The sequence below is a fragment of the Coregonus lavaretus genome (genome assembly GCF_964263955.1).
Source record: "Coregonus lavaretus genome assembly, chromosome: 18".
Classification (NCBI taxonomy): Eukaryota; Metazoa; Chordata; class Actinopteri; order Salmoniformes; family Salmonidae; genus Coregonus; species Coregonus lavaretus.
The window spans coordinates 47705267-47729698 of NC_140005.1; the positions used below are offsets into that span (position 1 = coordinate 47705267).

Here is a 24432-nt window from a genome sequence, read left to right on the forward strand (position 1 = left end):
CATGAAAGCCTGATTCACACAGTCTCCTCTGAACAGTTGATGTTGAGATGTGTCTGTTACTTGAACTCTGTGAAGCATTTATTTGGGCTACAATTTCTGAGGCTGGTAAGTCTAATGAACTTATCATCTGCAGCAGAATGAACTCTGGGTCTTTCTTTCTGTGGCAGTCCTCATGAGAGCCAGTTTCATCATAGCGCTTGTTGGTTTTTGTGACTGCACTTGAAGAAACTTTCAAAGTTCTTGAAATGTTCCGTATTGACTGATCTTCATGTCTTAAAGTAATAAGGGACTGTTGTTTCGCTTTGCTTATTTGAGCAGTTCTTCCCATAATATGGACTTGGTCTTTTACCAAATAGGGCTATCTTCTGTATACCACCCCTACCTTGTCACAACACAACTGATTGGCTCAATGTTAATTGAAATGCATTCCAGGTGACTACCTCATGAAGATGGTTGAGAGAATGCCAAGAGTGTGCAAAGCTGTCATCAAGGGAAACGGCGGTTATTTGAAGAATCTCAAATGTAAAATATATTTTGATTTGTTTAACACTTTTTTGGTTACTACATGATTCCAGATGTTTTATTTCATAGTTTTGATGTTTTCACTATTATTCTACAATGCATAAAATAGTAACAATAAATAAAAACCCTTGAATGAGTAGGTGTGTCCAAACTGTTGACCTATGCGTGTGTTTATGTTGTATGTGTGTCTGTGTGTGTATCTGCCTGCATAAGCAGGCACACACACACACAAAAGCACACACGTGAACCCACACAAGCACACATGCAGGGTGTGCATATTTATATTTGCAATCTCACTTAATGCACATATGCAGTACAGCGCAACATGCAATCATAAACACAAACACGTAATATAAAAAAAATTATGCACACACACACACACACACAACATGTAGGCTATGCATACAGTATTTATATTAGAAGCACATACTGTACATTCTCACTCAGTCATGCACATATACAGCACAAAACAACATGCAATCACCATAACATATACAGTACATACACAAACAGATGCAGGCACACACACACACACACACACACAAACACACACACACACGAAGTATCATATATATGGGAATTTAATTATGTGTGTGATGGACACACACACACGCACATTGGATTGAAGCCTTTGCACGCATTCTCAATAAAACATTATCACCTTACAAACAGTCCCAGTCCACACACACACACACACACACACACACACACAAACACACACACACACACAGCTTTCCCAGTGCGTTAGTCAAGTTTTACATTACCATCTTGTTGTAATGCATGAAGACATGAGGGCTAACTCCAGCTGTTAGTCTTCAAAAGTGCATGACTGGTGCCTGTGGCTGCTTTGACACCTATCTCCCAACTAACATCTTAACAAAAATCCCTGAGTGAGAAACTATCGACTGAGAGCAGTCAATCTGAAAATCTGTCATCTTGAGTAGAAAATAAACACACGTATAGTATGTGTATCAAATCAAATCAAGCCTACTTGACACAACTGTGGGAAGCTTTGGAGTCAACACGGGCCAGCATCCCTGTGGAATGCTTTTAATACATTTACATTTACGTCATTTAGCAGACGCTCTTATCCAGAGCGACTTACAAATTGGTGCATTCACCTTATAGCCAGTGGGATAACCACTTTACAAGGGGGGGGTATCTTTTTTTGGGGGGGGGGGGGGGGGGGGGTAAGGGGGGGGATATCAGGATTAATTTATCCTATCCCAGGTATTCCTTAAAGAGGTGGGGTTTCAAATGTCTCCGGAAGGTGGTGAGTGACTCCGCTGCCCTGGCGTCGTGAGGGAGCTTGTTCCACCATTGGGGTGCCAGAGCAGCGAACAGTTTTGACTGGGCTGAGCGGGAACTGTGCTTCCGCAGAGGTAGGGGAGCCAGCAGGCCAGAGGTGGATGAACGCAATGCCCTCGTTTGGGTGTAGGGACTGATCAGAGCCTGAAGGTACGGAGGTGCCGTTCCCCTCACAGCTCCGTAGGCAAGCACCATGGTCTTGTAGCAGATGCGAGCTTCAACTGGAAGCCAGTGGAGTGTGCGGAGGAGCAGGGTGACGTGAGAGAACTTGGGAAGGTTGAACACCAGACGGGCTGCGGCATTCTGGATGAGTTGTAGGGGTTTAATGGCACAGGCAGGGAGCCCAGCCAACAGCGAGTTGCAGTAATCCAGACGGGAGATGACAAGTGCCTGGATTCGGACCTGTGCCGCTTCCTGTGTAAGGCAGGGTCGTACTCTCCGAATGTTGTAGAGCATGAACCTACAGGATCGGGTCACTGCCTTGATGTTAGCGGAGAACGACAGGGTGTTGTCCAGGGTCACGCCAAGGCTCTTCACACTCTGGGAGGAGGACACAACGGAGTTGTCAACCGTGATGGCGAGATCATGGAACGGGCAGTCCTTCCCCGGGAGGAAGAGCAGCTCCGTCTTGCCAAGGTTCAGCTTGAGGTGGTGATCCGTCATCCATACTGATATGTCTGCCAGACATGCAGAGATGCGATTCGCCACCTGGTTATTAGAAGGGGGAAAGGAGAAGATTAGTTGTGTGTCGTCTGCGTAGCAATGATAGGAGAGGCCATGTGAGGATATGACAGAGCCAAGTGACTTGGTGTATAGCGAGAATAGGAGAGGGCCTAGGACTGAGCCCTGGGGGATACCAGTGGTGAGAGCACGTGGTGTGGAGACAGCTTCTCGCCACGCCACTTGGTAGGAGCGACCGGTCAGGTAGGATGCAATCCAAGAGTGAGCCGCGCCGGAGATGCCCAGCTCGGAGAGGGTGGAGAGGAGGATCTGATGGTTCACAGTATCAAAGGCAGCAGACAGGTCTAGAAGGACAAGAGCAGAGGAGAGAGAGTTAGCTTTAGCAGTGCGGAGAGCCTCCGTGACACAGAGAAGAGCAGTCTCAGTTGAATGACCAGTCTTGAAACCTGACTGGTTTGGATCAAGAAGGTCATTCTGAGAGATAGCAAGAGAGTTGGCTAAAGACGGCCCGCTCAATAGTTTTGGAGAGAAAAGAAAGAAGGGATACTGGTCTGTAGTTGTTGACATCAGAGGGATCGAGTGTTTTTTTTTTTAGAGGGGGTGCAACTCTCGCTCTCTTGAAGACGGAAGGGACATAGCTAGCGGTCAAAGATGAGTTGATCAGCGAGGTGAGGTAAGGGAGAAGGTCACCGGAGATGGTCTGGAGAAGAGAGGAGGGGATAGGGTCAAGCGGGCAGGTTGTTGGGCGGCCGGCCGTCACAAGTTGCAAGATTTTATCTGGAGAGAGGGGAGAAAGAAGTCAGAGCATAGGGTAGGGCCGTGTGAGCAGGACCAGCAGTGTCATTTGACTTAACAAACGAGGATCGGATGTCGTCAACCTTCTTTTCAAAATGGTTGACGAAGTCATCCACAGAGGGGGGGGGGGGGGGGATTCAGCAGGGAGGAGAAGGTGGCAAAGAGCTTCCTAGGGTTAGAGGCAGATGCTTGGAATTTAGAGTGGTAGTAAGTGGCCTTAGCAGCAGAAACAGATGAAGAAAATGTAGAGAGGAGGGAGTGAAAAGATGCCAGGTCCGCAGGGAGTCTAGTTTTCCTCCATTTCCGCTCGGCTGCCCGGAGCCTTGTTCTGTGAGCTCACAATGAGTCATCAAGCCACGGAGCTGGAGGGGAGGACCGAGCCGGCCGGGAGAATAGGGGACATAGAGAGTCAAAGGATGCAGAAAGGGAGGAGAGGAGGGTTGAGGAGGCAGAATCAGGAGATTGGAGGGAGAAGGATTGAGCAGAGGGAAGAGATGATAGGATGGAAGAGGAGAGAGTAGCGGGAGAGAGTGAGCGAAGGTTGTGACGGCGCATTACCATCTGTGTTGGGGCAGAGTGAGTAGTGTTGGAGGAGAGCGAGGGAGAAAAGGATACTAAGTAGTGGTCGGAGACATGGAGGGGAGTTGCAGTGAGATTAGTAGAAGAACAGCATCTAGTAAAGATGAGGTCAAGCATATTGCCTGCCTTGTGAGTAGGGGGGGACGGTGAGAGGGTGAGGTCAAAAGAGGAGAGGAGTGGAAAGAAGGAGGCAGAGAGAAATGAGTCTAAGGTAGACGTAGGGAGGTTGAAGTCCCCCAGAACTGTGAGGGGTGAGCCATCCTCAGGAAAGGAACTTATCAAGGCATCAAGCTCATTGATGAACTCTCCAAGGGAACCTGGAGGGCGATAAATGACAAGGATGTTAAGCTTAAATGGGCTAGTGACTGTGACAGCATGGAATTCAAATGAGGAGATAGACAGATGGGTCAGGGGAAACATAGAGAATGTCCACTTGGGAGAGATGAGGATTCCTGTGCCACTACCCCGCTGACCAGATGCTCTCGGGGTATGTGAGAACACATGGTCAGACGAGGAGAGAGCAGTAGGAGTAGCAGTGTTTTCAGTGGTAATCCATGTTTCCGTCAGCGCCAAGAAGTCGAGGGACTGGAGGGTAGCATAGGCTGAGATGAACTCTACCTTGTTTGCAGCAGAACGACAGTTCCAGAGGCAGCCTGAGACCTGGAACTCCACGTGGGTGGTGCGTGCAGGGACCACCAGGTTAGAGAGGCAGCAGCCACGCGGTGTGAGGAGTTTGTATAGCATGTGCGGAGAGGAGAGAACAGGGATAGACAGAGGCATAGCTGACAGGCTGCAGAAAATGGCTACAATAATGCAAAGGAGATCGGAATGAAATGAACTAAACATCTGGGAAAGGAGAGAGCGGGGCCTCCCTCACCACAACCCCCAATTAGAACTCTCCCAACTTCCACCTCAGAAACTATAATTGTTGTAAACTACAGCGGTTCAATGTTTTCTAGGAATAGACTACGTTTATTCAGCTAGCTAACTTGGTACAGTATTCTTCCGTGAAAATCGTCCAGGGCACCTAGTCATAAGATGCCACAGCCAGCTAGCATGCCGGACTCCAACAACACGGTTTAGCACCAATACTCGGCCACAACAAACCACCAGTGTGTCAACACGCCAAGCAGATCGTTCGTGTCCGTGTCTAACGTTGTGGGTTAGTCCCGACAGCTTGAGCGCGTCCGTCGTCAACTTATTCAGCCAGTTAGTTAGCTAGAATAGTTAGCATACTAGCTAGCCATTGCTTTCAGACAAAGAAGAAACCCCTCCTTTCACGGCACGAACACACAGAGAGACTAGTCACCCATGTCCCGAATTCCTTGAACGACTCTGGCTACCAATATGTAAATTCAAAACACAAATGTAGGTTATGACTTACCCCTAGCAGTTACTGTTAGCTAGCCAAGTGCAAAGCTAGCCACTGAATTGACTCAGCCAGTTCGCGTCTGTTCGCTAGGTCGTTCCAGCTATTGTTTACTAATAGCTATCCAGGTAGCAACAAGCTAGCTAAATTTCAAGCACAGTAGCCACTTACTACCTAACGTTAACGGTTCAGACAATGAGGTTAGAAAACAGCTGAATGGTAGGCATTATTGTATATAATTATTGTAGGCAGCCAGCTGGCGTAATTACAGGCACTCTCAGGCGTGAAACAACTATACCGTTGCTAATAGTTGCCAGTAGCTGCTAGTAGCTACCCGCCAGCTAGTCCATGTAGTGGGTTAGCTAGCTAGCTTCGTGCTTAACTGGGCTCAGCCGAATACAATACTAACCTACAATTATTACATACAACAACCCACGATAACTACCTACAATACCTAACTACAATCTAAATACATAGTTTAAGCTTTACTCGACAAAGCCCAAACTATGTATAAAGCCAAGCTTACCCGACGACCTCACCCGACGACCTCCTCCTGACCTATCAGGTATAGTGACCCATCACTCAGTACTGGTACTGATACCTTGAAGAGTCCATGCCCCAACTAATTGAGGCTGTTCTGAGGGCAAAAGTGGGTGCAACTCAATATTAGGACGGTGTTCCTAATGTTTTGTACACTTAGTGTAGATCACACAGACACACACACACACACATACACAGACAAATACACACACACACACACACACACACACACACACACACAGATAAACACTCATACACACACATACACACGTGGGGGGGGGGGGGGGGAGAGAGAATGTCAACACTTGATGGTTAAGTTTAGGCAATAATTCCGACTGGTTAAGGTAAGGGTTAAGGTTTGGGGTTAAAACATAAATAATTAAAATGAGTGCCTAGCACTGGGATTGAACCCTAGCAAGCCGTGAGCCTACTAGATGGTAATAGGCACTCACGTTGCCTCTAGTGGAGTATTGATGGCATCTCTCGATGTCCTGGGGACATGGACAAACGTCGAATAATGAAGTAGATCTGGTGTGACCTGGCTGCATAGACACGTTGTACAGTATATGCACACACACATATGAGAACGCATTTTAGTACTACATTGTTATTTTTGTGTTCTATATTAATATTGATCACTGCATGGGTTTAGAGCTTGCAAGAAAGGCATTTCACTGTACTTGTGCATATGACATTAAAACTTGAAACACATACATGGACCTCCACACTCAAACATAAACCTGGCCGGCTGTGTTTGTCCTATTGTGAGAGTGATAGAGACACAGGCGTGTGGTAAGCTAATGGTAAGGTAGGATGAGTTAAGTCTAAATATAGCTGTGTGAAGTTCTGGCTGTCTGCCTGCCAGGGGCCATGTTAACACACACCCCGACTGCCTCTCTTGTCATTACCTCAACAGGATTAATACTGTCACACAGAGCGAAAGAGAGAGAGAGAGAGAGAGAGAGAGAGAGAGAGAGAGAGAGAGAGAGAGAGAGAGAGAGAGAGAGAGAGAGAGAGAGAGAGAGAGAGAGAGAGAGAGAGAGAGAGAGAGAGAGAGAGAGAGAGAGAGAGAGAGAGAGAGATGAGTGTGAAAAAAGGGTGCACAGCGCATACAGTGCATACGGAAAGTATTCAGACCCCTTGACTTTTAACAAATTTTTTACGTTACAGCCTTACTCTAAAATGGATTAAATCGTTTTTTTCCCTCATCAATCAACACACAATACCCCATAATGACAACTGAAATATCATATTTACGTAAGTATTCAGACCCTTTAATCAGTACTTTGTTGAAGTACTTTTGTCAGCGATTACAGCCTTGTGTCTTCTTGGGAGTTTCTCCCATTCTTCTCTGCAGATCCTCTCAAGCTCTGTCAGGTTGGATGGGGAGAGTCTGTGGTTGTGAGGCCGGTTGTATGTTTTGCCAAATTCTCTTAAACGACGTTGGAGGCGGCTTGTGGTCAAGAAATGAACATTTAATTATCTGGCAACAGCAGCTCTGGTGGACATTCCTGCAGTCTACATGCCAATTGCACGCTCCCTCAAAACTTCAGACATCTGTGGCATTGTGTCGTGTGACAAAACTGCACATTTTAGAGTGGCCTTTTATTACCCCCAGCACAAGGTACACCTGTGTAATGATTATGCTGTTTAATCAGCTTCTTGATATGCCACACCTGTCAGGTGGATGGATTAGCTTGGCGAAGGAGAAATGCTCACTAACAGGAATGTAAACAAATTTGTGCACAAACGTTGAGAGAAATACGCTTTTTGTGCGTATGGAACATTTCTGGGATATTTTATTTCAGCTCATGATACATTGGACCAACACTTTACATGTTGCGTTTATATATTTGTTCAGTGTAATAAGGGAATAGGCTACAACACCATCATGGAAGCAGGTGCTGTTCAAGTGAAATCCCCAGTTTGGAAGGACAATAGTGAGGTACAGTAGATGGATACACAGCCTGCACAATGTGTAAGCAGGTGTTTACTTTCAATAATTTAGTTAATTAAATTGTAAACTAGAGCGGCTGGTAAAAGTTAGAGTGGCCTGTATCCTACGGTGAGGGGAAAAAGTACTTGATCCCCTGCTGATATTGTACGTTTGCCCACTGCCAAAGAAATTATCAGTCTATAATTTTAATGGTAGGTTTATTTGAACAGTGAGAGACAGAATAACAACAAAATAATCCAGAAAAACGCATGTAAAAATGTTATGAATTGATTTGCATTTTAATGAGGGAAATAAGTATTTGACCCTCTGCAAAACATGACTTAGTACTTGGTGGCAAAATCCTTGTTGGCAATCACAGAGGTCAGACATTTCTTGTAGGTGGCCACCAGGTTTGCACACAACTCAGAAGGGATTTTGTCCCACTCCTCTTTGCAGATCTTCTCCAAGTCATTAAGGTTTCGAGGCTGACGTTTGGCAACTCGAACCTTCAGCTACCTCCACATATTTTCTATGGGATTAAGGTCTGGAGACTGGCTAGGCCACTCCAGGACCTTAATGTGCTTCTTCCTGAGCCACTCCTTTGTTGCCTTGGCCGTGAGTTTTGGGTCATTGTCATGCTGGAATACCCATCAACGACCCATTTTCAATGCCCTGGCTGAGGGAAGGAGGTTCTCACCCAATATTTGACGGTACATGGCCCCGTCCATCGTCCCTTTGATGCGGTGAAGTTGTCCTGTCCCCTTAGCAGAAAAACACCCCCAAATCATAATGTTTCCACCTCCATATTTGACGGTGGGGATGGTGTTCTTGGGTTAATAGGCAGCATTCCTCATCCTCCAAACACGGCAAGTAGAGTTGATGCCAAAGAGCTCCATTTTGGTCTCATCTGACCACAACACTTTCACCCAGTTCTCCTCTGAATCATTCAGATGTTCATTGGCAAACTTCAGATGGGCATGTATATGTGCTTTCTTGAGCATGGGGACCTTGCGGGCGCTGCAGGATTTCAGTCCTTCACGGCGTAGTGTGTTACCAATTGTTTTCTTGGTGACTATGGTCCCAGCTGCCTTGAGATCATTGACAAGATCCTCCCGTATAGTTCTGGGCTGATTCATCACCGTTCTCATGATCATTTCTTCTCCACGGGGTGATATCTTGCATGAAGCCCCAGGCCGAGGGAGACTGACAGTTATTTTGTGTTTCTTCCATTTGCGAATAATCGCACCAACTGTTGTCACCTTCTCACCAAGCAGCTTAGCGATGGTCTTGTAGCCCATTCCAGCCTTGTGTAGGTCTACAATCTTGTCCCTGACATCCTTGGAGAGATCTTTGGTCTTGGCCATGGTGGAGAGTTTGGAATCTGATTGATTGATTGCTTCTGTGGACAGGTGTCTTTTATACAGTTAACAAACTGAGATTAGGAGCACTCCCTTTAAGAGTGTGCTCCTAATCTCAGCTCGTTACCTGTATAAAAGACACCTGGGAGCCAGAAATCTTTCTGATTGAGAGGTGGTCAAATACTTATTTCCTTCATTAAAATGCAAATCAATTTCTAACATTTTTGACATGCGTGTTCTGGATTTTTGTTGTTGTTATTCTGTCTCTCACTGTTCAAATAAACCTACCATTAAAATTATAGACTGATCATTTCTTTGTCAGTGGGCAAACGTACAAAATCAGCAGGGGATCAAATACTTTTTTCCCTCAATGTAAATAAATGTAGACTATTTTTGCAGCCTATATTCAAATCTGCTAATTGTTTATTTAAGTTTTAATTAGTTCTAAACTATTTGATTATCTAAAATGTAAAGGTATTGTTTTGTTATGTCAGCTATAGGCTTTCATTAGGTAAGAAGGCTAATTAGAAGGCTATTTTTCTCAAAGCGATTTGAGTGATGCATCACATTGTGAAAATAAATAGATATTCTTAATTTATGACATGGTTTCCTTTTGTCCAGATGTTGAATAGACATGCAGACAAATTAATTCATGCAGGGAAGGGGAATAGTAACAAAAGCCTAATAAAAATTATTATAATAAAGCCTACTACTCTGGAGTCATAAAAGCTATTAAATAAATTGATGTTATATGGCGGGTAACGGATCAGCTCTTGGAACAATTATATGTGGGTGCTTCAGGATGCGGAAAAAAATATGTCCTGATGTCGGGTATCGAGTGGGATTCGGAATTGATGTGGCCAGCGTGGGGCGGGTGCAGCTCCAAAAAACAGATTGCAGGACTCTATATTGACGCTATAACCCACCTGCTATGAATCAGTCTACACACACTTTCTGCCTGGAGTGTGGGAGTAGTGTCTGTAAGTTTAAGTACACTGACACATTTCCCCCGTGAGCCCAATCCGTCTGTCCACTGGCTTGGAGTGTGTGTGTGTGTGTGTGTGTTGTGTGTGTATGGCATCTGTGAGTGGCTGCATCCCCCCTGGGTTCAGACACATCGATCCCTCGTCTGCTTCCCACATGCTGACCAAAGGGTGGGTGTGTGTGTGTGCGTGCGTGCGTGCATGTGTGTGTTTGTCTGTCCCTGCTCTTAAGGACGATACATTACTGTCAAGTGCTCAGAATTGCAGGGATGGCACACTCCCACAGCACACACCCACCCCTAAGCAGTTAACCAGATACAAACACATGAACAAACTGTCATATACATCCATGTACAGTACATAATACATTAACATTATGTTCATATGACTATGCATATACTGTGCAATGCATAAACATGTTTATATTGGGGCCCCAGCAGGTTTTCCCCATGGGAAAAATGTATGCATGCATGACTGTAAGTCACTTTGTATAAAGCCTCTGCTAAATGGCAAAACATTATTCTGTATCTTTATTCTATGGTTCTAATGGATGCACACCTAGCTTAAATGACAGCACAATGTGATTCAAGACATCAGATTTCACCCTCTGAAATGTATGTTTTAATAAAATGAATAAATGTAATAAAACACATGAAATAAGCTTAATAGGCATAGTGTACATACAGTAGCTACATGCACTCAAACGTTCTTGGAGGTCCTGAAACATGAGGACGCTAACGTTTGTGTGTGTGTGTGTGTGTGTGTCAAATCAAATCAGATTTTTTTTGTCACATGCTTCATAAATAACAGTTGTAGACTAACAGTGAAATGCAGGTTTATTTATTTATTTTATTTAAACTTACCGGTTCTTTTCCAATAATGGAAAATTAATGATAAAGATACAAATTTGAATAAAGATTTGAAATAGTGACACGAGGAATAAATACACAGTGACTAACGAATAACAGTAACGAGTTAAAGTAACATAGCGATATACAGGGAGTACCAGTACCAAGTCGATGTGCAGGGGTACGAGGTAATTGACGTAGCTATGTACATATAGGTAGGGGTAAAGTGACTAGGCAACAGGACAGATAATGGACAGTAGCAGCAGTGTATGTGGTGAGTGTGAAAGTGTGTGTGTTTGTGATTTTAACTCTGTTCTCAACCAAATGTTCTCGTCTGCATAGGTGGGCTTGAATCTATGGATATACAGTAACACACACACACACACACACACACACACACACACACACACACACACACACACACACACACACACACACACACACACACACACACATTTGTTTTACTATCCTTGTGGGGACCAAACAATTATTCCCATTTAAAATCCTATTTTCCTTAACCCCTAACCTTAACCCTAAACCTAACTCTAAATCCTAAACCCTAACCCTAACCCTAATTCTATCCCTAACCCTAATTGTAACCCTAAACCTAACCCCTAAGCCTAAAATAGCCTTTTTCAATGTGGGGACTGGTGAAATGTCCCCACATTTTCCTTGTTTTACTATTCTTGTGAGAACTTCTGGTCCCCACAAGGATAGTAAAACCAAACACACACACACACACACACACACACACACACATACTCACTAATGGCATGTACTTGAGATATAGAGTGGTGTACATTACAACAAGAGCGTGCATACACCCACACAAACACACACACACTTTTACCAGTGTTGGTGTGTTAGTCTGAAGTGGTGTGCCTAATGTGTTGCCATGGCCTTGTTCCTTATTGCCATAGCAGCCCTTTATCAGGATACGTAATTAGACTCATTACAAATGTGTTTGACCCCACCGTGAGGGTGAAGTGTGTGTGTGTGTGTGTGTGTGTGTGTATGTGTGTGTAGCTGTCTTTTACTGTCTTCTTCAGTTCCCCTTCTGTCTGTTTAAGTCTGTGTACGCCCGTGCTCTAGCTGTCCCTTTCTCTCTTTGTTTTATATATTTTTCTCTCTCTCTCTCTCTCTCTCGCTCTCTCTCTCTCTCTCTCTCTCTCTCTCTCTCTCTCTCTCTCTCTCTCTCTCTCTCTCTCTCTCTCTCTCTCTGTCTACCTCTCTCTCTAACTCTCTCTCTCTCTCTCTGTCTCTCTCTCTCTCTCTCTCTCTCTCTCTCTCTCTCTCTCTCTCTGTCTGTCTCCCTCTCTCTCTCTCTGTCTCCCCCTCTCTCTCTCTCTCTCTCTCCCTCTCTCTCTCTCTCTCTCTCTCTCTCTCTCTCTCTCTCTCTCTCTCTCTCTCTCTCTCTCTCTCTCTCTCTCTCTCTCTCTCTCTCTCTCTCTCTCTCTCTCTCTCTGTCTAGCTCTCTCAACTTAGTTATTAACGTACTTGAAAGTTCCTATATTTGAGAAAGCATTTCTGCCCCAAAAAATGCATTTTGATGAAAATATATTTTTTCAAACGGCTTTATATTACAGTTCGGCCAGTTGCGCCCACCATCATCTGTTGGGTCCCATTTCTCACCATCCCCCTCTCTTCCCCTCTTTCTATCCCCCTTTCTGTTTCCCCCAGATTAAGCAGAACGACAAGATGAACCAGGTGAACCTGTTCTCCAAGCAGATCGACAAGAAGGAGCCGGTGAAGGGCGGCCTCATGTCCTACACCCTGACTGACCTGAAGATCCCCGTCTCCTATGAGATCCGCCTGGCCCCCATCACCACATACAGCACCGGAGACTATGTCAGTCGCACCATCCAGTACTCGGAGCGTGAGTAGTAACTTGCTTGCGCCTGGAGCCAAAATGGCCACTCTTTAGTTAGTGTCTGATAATAATAATAATAATAATAATAATAATAATAATAATAATAACTCATCCATATCTATCCATAACTGGCCAAGTAGGCCCTTTTTGTGTTCATTTTGGCAATTATTTAAGTACATTTTTAAATGAGTGCAACTACAGTTATGTAAAAGTGTATTGTGATAATCAATGTGTATTTCCTTTTTTACAGCCTACATTTACCCTAGACCTTCAGGTAAGAATGTCTTCTTTCTTTCTTTCTTTCTTTCTTTCTTTCTTTCTTTCTTTCTTTCTTTCTTTCTTTCTTTCTTTCTTTCTTTCTTTCTTTCTTTCTTTCTTTCTTTCTTTCTTTCTTTCTTTCTTTCTTTCTTTCTTTCTTTCTTTCTTTCTTTCTTTCTTTCTTTCTTTCTTTCTTTCTTTCTTTCTTTCTTTCTTTCTTTCTTTCTTTCTTTCTTTCTTTCTTTCTTTCTTTCTTCCCCACATTTTCTTTCACTCTACCTCTTTTCCCCCACTCCGTCCTCTCTCTGTCTCTCTCATCTCGTCAGGCAATACGGTTCAATTACGCCTTGCACCGCCGCTCAGAAGTGGAGAGCGACGCCAAACGAGCACAATTAAAATCACATTTTCTCCAACCACGCAGATTGGAGAACAACAGAAAACAAATTGAGGAAGTGCACGTACGTCGCCGAGTGGGACATTAATCATAATAGATTATGTTTCTATCATAACACCGACGCGAATGGGATACAGGTTTCATCCCAAATTGAACCCAATTCCCTATTTAGTGCACTACTTTTGACAAGCGCCCCTGTTCAAAAGTAGTGCACTATGTAGGCAATACGGTGGCAATTTGGAATGTACCTACAGTCAACGGCTGACAGTGTGTGGCGGGCGTAATTTGTGGGTGTATGTGTTTGTGTGAGTGAGTTTGTGTGCGTGTGTGCGTGTTTAACATGTAACAATGTTAACACTTTTGATGGGTGTTATTGCTGTAGAGCATAAATGGAGTGCCTGTGTGTCCAGTTGCATTTGGAGTGCGTAATTGCGATATATCATAGTCCTTCCATTGACAATGCTTAGTGAATACCACAGCCAGCAGTGAATTGGTGTAATGGGTTGAAATTGATGTGATGGTTGTGGTAGGTAGCAACCTTGTGGATAGTTGGAGGATAGTATTACGCTTTAGTTAGTTTGTGTGATTCAGAGATGAAACAGACAGAGGATTGTTGCTGGAATGCAAAGAGGTTCTTGAAGTGATTCACTGGTCATTCTCTCCTCTCACTCTCCCCACCTATATAACATTTTCATTTGTACTTTCTTGTCATACTCTCCCTCTCTTTTTCACTATGTCTTGGTCATGTATCGCAATTTTGTCTCTCTTCCTCTGTCTTTGATCCCTCACTCTTCCCTATTTCCTCTGCCTCTTTTTCCTCTCTTCTCTGTGTCTCTGTCGCTGTCAATGTTATTGCTCGTCCTCTCTGACCTCTGTATTCTCACTCTTTCTATATCCCCTTCTCTCTCACGCTCTCTTTGTCTCTCTCTCTCTCTGTCGCTCTCTCTCTCTGTCTCGGTCTCTATCTCTCTCTCGACAGACCACGTCTGTGGCTTTGAGGACGAGCGCATCTGCGGTTTCTCGCAGGACCGGGGCGACAATTTTGATTGGACTAGACAGAACCACCTGACCCAGAACCCCAAGCGCTCGTCCAATACTGGCCCAGAGATGGACAGGAGTGGAAACAAAGAAGGTATGTTACTGGAATGTACACACATCCCTTTAAGCAGTGTTTATTTTGGCTACTATTTTTTATTTAGCTTTAGTCTTTGTTTTTGTCTGAATATACCTTTTAGTCTTAGTCACATTTTAGTAATTTCATCCTTCGTTAGTTGTAGTAATTATCAGTCGACTTAAACTCTGGACAATTTTAGTCTAGTTTTAGTCACAGCCATTTTAGTCACATGACAGTCAGTGCATTTTGTTTTTTACTTCCATCATGTGCACATTCAGATAGCCTTTTACAACTAGGCCTACTATTTATTCGTATACCTTAGCTGGCAACATTGATCTTGTGGCAGATTGATATAACCAATGCCAGCCATAATTAACCAGTGCTAATTAATACAGTACTAAGCCATATTAAGTCTTGGCATCTCAGATTGTCTCCCCATCATAACCGTCAAGGGGCTAAATAACAGTGGTTTCCTTGAAAAAGGGAGAATTTGAGCTTTGCAGAAATGCCAGAAGTATTACTCTGCTACAAATATTGAACACATAGCATTCGTTTTTTTTTTTATCAGAAGAATTTAAAAGCAACCGCAACTCGCATTTTCCGACTGCAAGAGACCAAATCTGTGGACCGCAACACAGATAATAATATGCCATTTAGCAGACGCTTTTATCCAAATAGACTTACAGTCATGCGTGCATACATTTTTGTGTATGGGTGGTCCCGGGGATCGAACCCACTACCCTGGCGTTACAAGCGCCGTGCTCTACCAGCTGAGCTACAGAGGACCACAAATGAATAACAGCGCACATGGGAAAATAGAGTTTCTGATGAGATCAAAGCAAAAATAGCCTACAAGGAAGTAAGAGAGAGAGTAGCCTAAACATTATTGTTTCTAGTTGAGGTTAGTTACAAGTGAAGTTTTCTGGCATTGCATCAGTTCAAAAGATTGAAGAGTGGCTGAAGAGACCGCATGGGAGCTGTGTGGAAGAGCTGCGCAGATCAGCTCAATGAGATCGCTCAACTGAAAAAAAAAAATTCTGCCAATGAGAGGATTGCATGACATATTCTGCATGCATTCTTATGATTGGACAAAACAGATAAAAAGGAGCTTCATGTCAAATTAAATGTCCATTAGTCTCACGTGGAATTCTCTGAAATGAAAAGTAATTTGTAATAGTTATCTCGGTTTTTTCGAGGCATCTCGTCTCGTTATCGTCATAGTTTTTATATATATATATATATATATATATATATATATATATATATATGGTGGGGGAAAAAAGTATTTAGTCAGCCACCAATTGTGCAAGTTCTCCCACTTAAAAAGATGAGAGAGGCCTGTAATTTTCATTATAGGTACACGTCAACTATGACAGACAAAAAGAAAAAGAGAAAAAGAAATCCAGAAAATCACATTGTAGGATTTTTATTTAAATAAAAGTTGAATATGTCTCCAACCCCGTGAGTCAATACTTGGTGGAAGCACCTTTTGCAGCCATAACAGCTTTGAATAAGATTCTACCAACTTTGCACAACTCTTAGGGCATCATATATCCATTGGTTTTGTCAAAATTGCTCAGGCTCAATAAATATGGTTGGGGATCAATAAATTTGGTTGGGGATCATTGATGGACAACGATATTTAAACCTTAAACCTTTTTAAGCAGATTTAAGTCAGGACTGAGACTACACCACTCAGGAATACCCAACACCTCTTCGAAAGCCATTCTGGTGTGTCTTTTGCAAGTATTGTGGTGGCAGCATCATGTTATGGGTATGCTTGTCATCAGCAGGGACTGGGGAGTTTGTCAGGATTAAAAGAAATATGAAAGGAGAAAAAGCCCAGGTAAAAAGTTAGAGGAAAACCCGCCTCAGTCTTCTGAAAACCTAACCCTGGGTGCAACATTTTTCAGCGAGACGATTACTTCAATTTTTGGGGCGTTGAATATTGCTGTATATCAATGATTCCCAACCAAATTGAATGAGCTTGAGCAATTTTGATACAAATGAGTATACAAAACAATAAGAACACCTTAGACTGAGCAGGCGAATCCAGGTGAAAGCTATGGTCCCTTTTTGATGTCACTTGTTAAATCTACTTCAATCAGTGTAGATGGAGGGGGGAGACAGGTTAAAGAAGGATTTTTAAGCATTGAGGCAATTGAGTCTAGGATTGTGTATGTGTGTCATTCAGAGGGTGAATGGGAAAGACAAAAGATTTAAGTGCCTTTGAACGGGGTATGGTAGTAGGTGCCAGGCACACCAGTTTGTGTCAAGAACTGCAACTCTGCTGGGTTTTTCACGCTCAACAGTTTCCCGTGTGTATCAATAATTGTCCACCACCTAAAGGACATCCAGCCAACTTGACACAACTGTGGGAAGCATTGTAGTCAACATGGGCCAGAATCCCTGTGGAACGCTTTCGACACTTTGTAGAGTCCGTGCCCCAATGAATTGAGGCTGTAATGGCTGCCAAAGTTGCTTCCACCAAGTTTTAACTCAGGGGGATGTAGACTTATCCAATTATGATACAGTGCCTTTAGAAAGTCTACACCCCCTTGAAAAATTTTCACATTTTGCTGCCTTAGAATTAAATCTAAAAATGAATGAAATTCGTTTTTTTTCCTACAGATCTACACAACCTAATCTACATGTTTAAAGTGAAAGAAAGTTATAGAACATTTTCCAATTAGGAAAATGTTCTATAACTTTCTTTCACTTTAAACATGTAGATTAGGTTGTGTAGATCTGTAGGAAAAAAAACGAATTTCATTCATTTTTAGATTTAATTCTAAGGCAGCAAAATGTGAAAAATTTTCAAGGGGGTGTAGACTTTCTAAAGGCACTGTATTCGCATCCCTTGACAAAAAGTAGCTTACTTAAATACAGTGGTGGAAAAAGTACCCAATTGTCACACTTAGTAAAGTAAAGATGCCTTAATAGAAAATGACTCAAGTAAAAGTGAAAATCATCCAGTAAAATACTATTTGAGTTAAAGTCTAAAAGTATTTGGTTTTAAATATACTTAAGTATCAAAAGTAAATGTAATTGCTAAAATAAGAAAAAATAGTATAAATCATTTCAAATTCCTTAGATGTGACCGACCGGCTCAATTTGGTCTTATGTAGCAAAATTTGAAATTGTGTTTTTTACATTGGATAAAAGTAGAGACTCAGAGCTAGAAAATGATATATCACTACAGTTGAGGAACAATGGGAAAGTAATTCTGCTTTGAAAGTTGATAAACTTGTACGGTCACTTTTGAGAAAATGGGCCTTCAATGTTTTGATACACCTACTCTTCCTTGTCTAAACCCATTCAGCATCGTTCACACCCTCTTAAGCTTTAGCCCCACTCATCTCTTTAAGGATTCACATGTGAGGACATGTACTAAACAACCAAAGATGTCAATACTAAAGTCTGGTTTATACTACGGGTGTGTTAGAAAATTTAATATTGAGTGCCAGAATGAGCTCTGGGCGTTCGTAAACTCAGATCGTTGTCAGATTGTCCGTTCGTAAATTCAGAGCGTTTCGCTCTCGGAGCGTTCAGAGCTCACACTGGATGCTCTGGCCGAGGAGTAGGGTTGATCCGAGCGTTCTGACCTAACAACAGCAGTCAAGCACCCAAGCTAACTGGCTAACGTTGTCTAGTTACTTCGACAACAAATGAGAGAACAGCTCACTCTGACCATTTTACTCGCCCTAGCAGAGCTGGTTAGGCTGTTTTTATGTTATCCAGAACGTTGGTGACTGCAACTGTGCTGCTAGCAACAATTTAATTACGCTTTTTTGCCAACGTTTACTGACACCTGCCATATTCAACGGGTGTTGAGCGTTGAATTTGTCACTTATTCTGCGCTCTGGCACACTCAGACGAGAGTGCTCTGAAAAGAGAGTAGATAGCTAGAGCGAATTTACCAGTTACGTCTATCGACAGTTGGCACAGTGACATCTTAAACATTCTATTGAAATGGTTACTTGCATTGTGGAGTCTATTATTTAGACATATAGTTAGCTAGCTAAACAATTAACCATAATCCCAACTCATAACGTTACTACCCTGCATGAATCTGCAGGTAGCTAACCAACCAGGTTCAATGTTAGCTAGCTAACATTAGGCTATAACTAGCAATATAAATGGCTCTGAGATACGAATGATATTACTACACAGATCATACACGTAACGTTAGCGAGCCAGCCATCTAACGTCAGCTAGCTAGCTAACAGTACACTTTAAGTTGAAATGAAAACGACTTTCTGACAAAATTAGAAATGTGTAATATCTGAAAATGTAGCTAGCTAGACTATCTTACACATATACATGGATGGACACTTCTCCCTCTCTGTCACGGATGCCATGGTTGCCCTTAGTTTGAAGATGTAATCCGGAGACAGGTGATTTCTACAACAGCCTTCTTTGTGGTCTCTTTTCGACTCCATCTGCATATTTGAAATCAAACGCCAGAATTCTCTTCATCTCCTTAGCTATCATACTCTAATTCCACTGATTTCAAAACTCGGTCCTCCAGAAAGTGGAGAGCAACACTTATACAGTTCTACTACGTGATATCTTTGCATACACATACTGACCAGCTCATGTTATAGACAGAAGCGTGCTACATGGCAGACCACTCCAAACTCATCTCTCGGCATATCCAGCCCACTCATTATCTCAGCCAATCATGGCTAGCGGGAAGGTTCCTGTCTTAATCCGTGGCTAAACCAACTAGGAAGTTTACATGTTCCAGAAGGCATTTCTGCCAAAAAACGCATTTTGATTTAAAAAGAAAGTTTACGTTCAAATGACTCTCCTGTGAAGTAGTGACACGCGATATATGCCTAGTTTCCTAAAACGAGTCACATATTAAGCATAACCAGACGGCACAATGTTCATGTTTTTTATTTATTTATGGCGCACTCCAACACTCAGACATCATTTACAAACAGAGCTTTTTTGTTTGGTGAGTCCGCCAGATCAGAGGCAGTAGGGATGACTAGGGATGTTCTCTTCACAAGTGCATGAATTAGACAATTGTCCTGTCCTGCTAAGCATTCAAAATGTAACGAGTACTTTTGGTGTCAGGGAAAATGTATGGAGTAAAAAGTTATTTTCTTTAGGAATGTAGTGAAGTAAAAGTAAAAGTTGTCAAAAATATACTGAACAAAAATATAAACGCAACATGTAAAGTGTTGGTCCCATGTTTCATGAGCTGAAATAAAAGATCCCAGAAATTTGACATATGCACAAAAAACGTATTTCTCTCAAATTGTGTGCACAAATTTGTTTACATCCTGTTAGTGAGCATTTCTCCTTGGCCAAGATAATCCATCCACCTGACAGATGTGGCATATCAAGAAGCTGATTAAACAGTTTGATCATTACACAGGTGCACCTTGTGCTGGGGACAATAAAAGGCCACTCTAAAATGTACAATTTTGTCACACAACCCAATGCCACAGATGTCTCAAGTTTTGAGGGAGTGTGCAATTGGCATGCAGACTGCAGGAATGTCCACCAGAGCTGTTGCCAGAGAATTGAATGTTCATTTCTCTACCATAAGCCGCCTCCAACGTCGTTTTAGAGAATTTGGCTGTATGTCCAACCGGCCTCACAACCGCAGACCTCGTTTAACCACACCAGCCAAGGACCTCCACATCCTGCTTCTTCACCTGTGGGATCGTCTGAGACCAGCCACCCGGAATGCTGATGAAACTGAGGACTATTTCTGTCTGTAATAAAGCCCTTTTTAGGGGAAAAAATCATTCTGATTGGCTGGGCCTGGCTCCCCAGTGGGTGGACCTAGCTCCCAAGTGGGAAGGCCTATGCTCTCCCAGGCCCACTAATGGCTGTGCCCCTGCCCAGTCATGTGAAATCCATAGATTAGGGCCTCATTTATTTATTTCAATTGACTGATTTCCTTATATGAAATGTAACTCAGTGAAATCGTTGAAATCGTTGCATGTTGCATTGATATTTTTGTTCAGTATATAAGTAGTAAAGTACAGTTAACCAAAAAAATGACTTAAGTAGTACTTTAAAGTATTTTTACTAAAGTACTTTACACCACTGCTTAAATATAACAAATGCATTAAGGAAGGTAGGTTATTGGATATAGACATACTGTAATTCATGGCACAGCTCTCTGCTTTATATCATTTACATAGAAATATGCCTTGAAATTATCTGTAATTTTCCCATTACTTTGGATTTGCGGTGCCTCGTTATTTCTTTAATGTAAAGACTGGGGGGAGATTAAAGTGTGGGGAACAACAAAATCTTCAGAATGGATGACTAATATTAAATGCTGTTTAGCAGACACTTTTATGCAAAACGACTTACAGACATGCATGCATTTTCATATGGGTGGTCCCAAGAATCGAACCCACTACCTTGGTATTACAAGCGCCATGCTCTACCAACTTTTATTCTCCTTTTAGATCCTAGATCAATCAGCACTCCTACTATTACACCCTTTGTGAATACGGGCCCAGGTCTTTTGAGCAGTAGTGATCCGAAAAGGACCTAAAATCTACTCAACATACTTAAAAATACTTTTTTAAACTGACGAGGATGCAACATCAGGCCAGACACTAGTGGATTTAATTCATAAATCAGATTATAAGGTTATTCATATTGAAACAAAACTTGATATACATGTTCCAAACACTGTCAAGACTCAACATATGCAAGAACAATCAAATCCAACACATGGTGGTTCTATAAAGGGCACATATTTATATTTCTTGATCTGTTTGACTCAAGAGTCATGGAATTTGGCACACATGCTCATGGATGTGAGTCTAGCTAACATGTAGATCATTCAAACCTGGGACACCAGGTGTGTGCAATTAATTATTAGGTAGAATTATCAGGTCGAGCTGAAAACCCCTGATGTGGTCCTCTGTAGCTCAGCTGGTAGAGCACGGCGCTTGTAACGCCAGGGTAGTGGGTTCGATCCCCAGGACCACCCATACACAAAAATAATAATAATAATGTATGCACGCATGACTGTAAGTCGCTTTGGATAAAAGCGTCTGCTAAATGGCATATTATTATTATTAATATTATTATGTAGAGAATGGTTATTTATGGCCACATGGTGGCGCTGTTGGACAGGAAAAAACATTCATGCAAGCTCATTGTGTTGTTTGAGATAGTGTCTTGGAAAATACGACATGATGCTGATCGGTCCAGTGGTTCTAGAGAAGAAGATGGTTAAAGTAGTCAACAAGTAGACAATAAACATTTTCCAAAATCCATCAAAAGGGTATCACATGATCTGTTGGATTTTGAGTTGTGATATTTGGCAGGCATGTTAAAGACATGTTCCAGAACTTTGGCGACTACTAAGTATTTCTTAAACCTCCCGCTTTGGTCTGGATTTGTCAATGTGTAGTTCACACATGCATAATCTATGAGTAGAATTACCTCAATTAGGCACGGAATCCCTAATTTGAAAGCAACTGTTTTTCTGGAAGCTGTGCTGCGCCATTTACCCTATATTTTCCACTACGTGGACCAGCCCCCTAACAATTCGAGATCAACCTATGAGATCAGCCCCTCGTCAAATGAGTGACAGCTAGCAAGATGCACATGATGCACACACAGCATAGCGAGATAGAAAGCAGTGAAGTGGTGCACATATCTGCACATACACTATGTGGACACCTGCTCGCCGAACATCTCATTCCAAAATCATGGGCATTAATATGGAGTTGATCCCCAAATTGCTTATATAACAGCCTCCACTCTCCTGGGAAGGCTTTCCACTAGATATTGGATCATTGCTGCAGGGTCTTGCTTCCATTCAGTCACAAGACCATTAGTGAGGACGGGCACTGATGTTGGGCGATTAGGCCTGGCTCGCTGTCAGCATTTCAATGCCAGATGGTGAAGTGTGATTCATCACGCCAGAGAACGTGTTTCCACTGCTCCAGAGTCCAATGGTGGCAAGCTTTACACCACTCCAGCCGACGCTTGGCATTGCGCATGGTGATCTTAGGCTTGTGTGCGGCTGCTCGGCCATGGAAACCCATTTCATGAAGCTCCCGACTAACAGTTCTTGTGCTGACATTGCTTCCAGAGGCAGTTTGGAACTCAGTAGTGAGTGCTGCAACCGAGGACAGACAATTTCTACGAGCTACACGCTTCAGCACTCGGCGGTCAAACTCTGTGAGTTTGTGTGGCCTACCACTTCGCGGCTGAGCCGTTGTTGCTCCTAGACGTTTCCACTTCACAATAACAGCACTTACAGATGACCGGTGCAGCTCTAGCAGGGCAGAAATTTGACAAACTGACTTGTTGGAAAGGTTGCATCCTATGACGCTGCCACGTTCCACGTCACTGAGTTCTTCAGTACGGGCCATTCTACTACCAATGTTTATCAATGGATGTGGTTGAAATAGCCGAATCCACTAATTTGAATTGGTGTCCACATACTTTTATATATACACTGCTCAAAAAAATAAAGGGAACACTAAACAACACAATGTAACTCCAAGTCAATCACACTTCTGTGAAATCAAACTGTCCACTTAGGAAGCAACACTGATTGACAATACATTTCACATGCTGTTGTGCAAATGTAATAGAAAACAGGTGGAAATTATAGGCAATTAGCAAGACACCCCCAATAAAGGACTGGTTTTGCAGGTGGTGACCACAGACCACTTCTCAGTTCCTATGCTTCCTGGCTGATGTTTTGGTCACTTTTGAATGCTGGCGGTGCTTTCACTCTAGTGGTAGCATGAGACGGAGTCCACAACCCACACAAGTGGCTCAGGTAGTGCAGCTCATCCAGGATGGCACATCAATGCGAGCTGTGGCAAGAAGGTTTGCTGTGTCTGTCAGCGTACTGTCCAGAACATGGAGGCGCTACCAGGAGACAGGCCAGTACATAAGGAGACGTGGAGGAGGCCGTAGGAGGGCAACAACCCAGCAGCAGGACTGCTACCTCCGCCTTTGTGCAAGGAGGAGCAGGAGGAGCACTGCCAGAGCCCTGCAAAATGACCTCCAGCAGGCCACAAATGTGCATGTGTCAGCTCAAACGGTCAGAAACAGACTCTATAAGGGTGGTATGAGGGCACAACGTCCAAAGGTGGGGGTTGTGCTTACAGCCCAACACCGTTCAGGACGTTTGGTATTTGCCAGAGAACACCAAGATTGGCAAATTTGCCACTGGCGCCCTGTGCTCTTCACAGATGAAAGCAGTTTCACACTGAGCACATGTGACAGACGTGACAGAGTCTGGAGATGCCGTGGAGAACATTCTGCTGCCTGCAACATCCTCCAGCATGACCGGTTTGGCGGTGGGTCAGTCATGGTGTGGGGTGGCATTTCTTTGGGGGGCCGCACAGCCCTCCATGTGCTCTCCAGAGGTAGCCTGACTGCCATTAGGTACCGAGATGAGATCCTCAGACCCCTTGTGAGACCATATGCTGGTGCGGTTGGCCCTGGGTTCCTCCTAATGCAAGACAATGCTAGACCTCATGTGGCTGGAGTGTGTCAGCAGTTCCTGCAAGAGGAAGGCATTGATGCTATGGACTGGCCCGCCCGTTCCCCAGACCTGAATCCAATTGAGCACATCTGGGACATCATGTCTCGCTCCATCCACCAACGCCACGTTGCACCACAGACTGTCCAGGAGTTGGCGGATGCTTTAGTCCAGGTCTGGGAGGAGATTCCTCAGGAGACCATCCGCCACCTCATCAGGAGCATGCCCAGGCGTTGTAAGGAGGTCATACAGGCACGTGGAGGCCACACACACTACTGAGCCTCATTTCGACTTGTTTTAAGGACATTACATCAAAGTTGGATCAGCCTGTAGTGTGGTTTTCCACTTTAATTTTGAGGGTGACTCCAAATCCAGACCTCC

The 24432-nt window shown here is 43.3% G+C and overlaps 1 protein-coding gene across 1 annotated transcript in view; it reads left to right on the forward strand.

Annotated features, from left to right (window-relative positions):
- The window catches only part of LOC311145544 (MAM domain-containing glycosylphosphatidylinositol anchor protein 1-like), a gene marked incomplete at its 3' end in the record, with an annotated part of 411583 nt that overhangs the window by 322453 nt on the left and 64698 nt on the right, over positions 1-24432 (forward strand). Inside the window, exons 13-15 of the mRNA XM_084181813.1 lie at positions 12600-12795; positions 13040-13063; positions 14421-14573. Coding sequence (XP_084037939.1) covers positions 12600-12795; positions 13040-13063; positions 14421-14573 — 373 coding nt within the window. The remainder of the gene's footprint in view (positions 1-12599; positions 12796-13039; positions 13064-14420; positions 14574-24432) is intronic.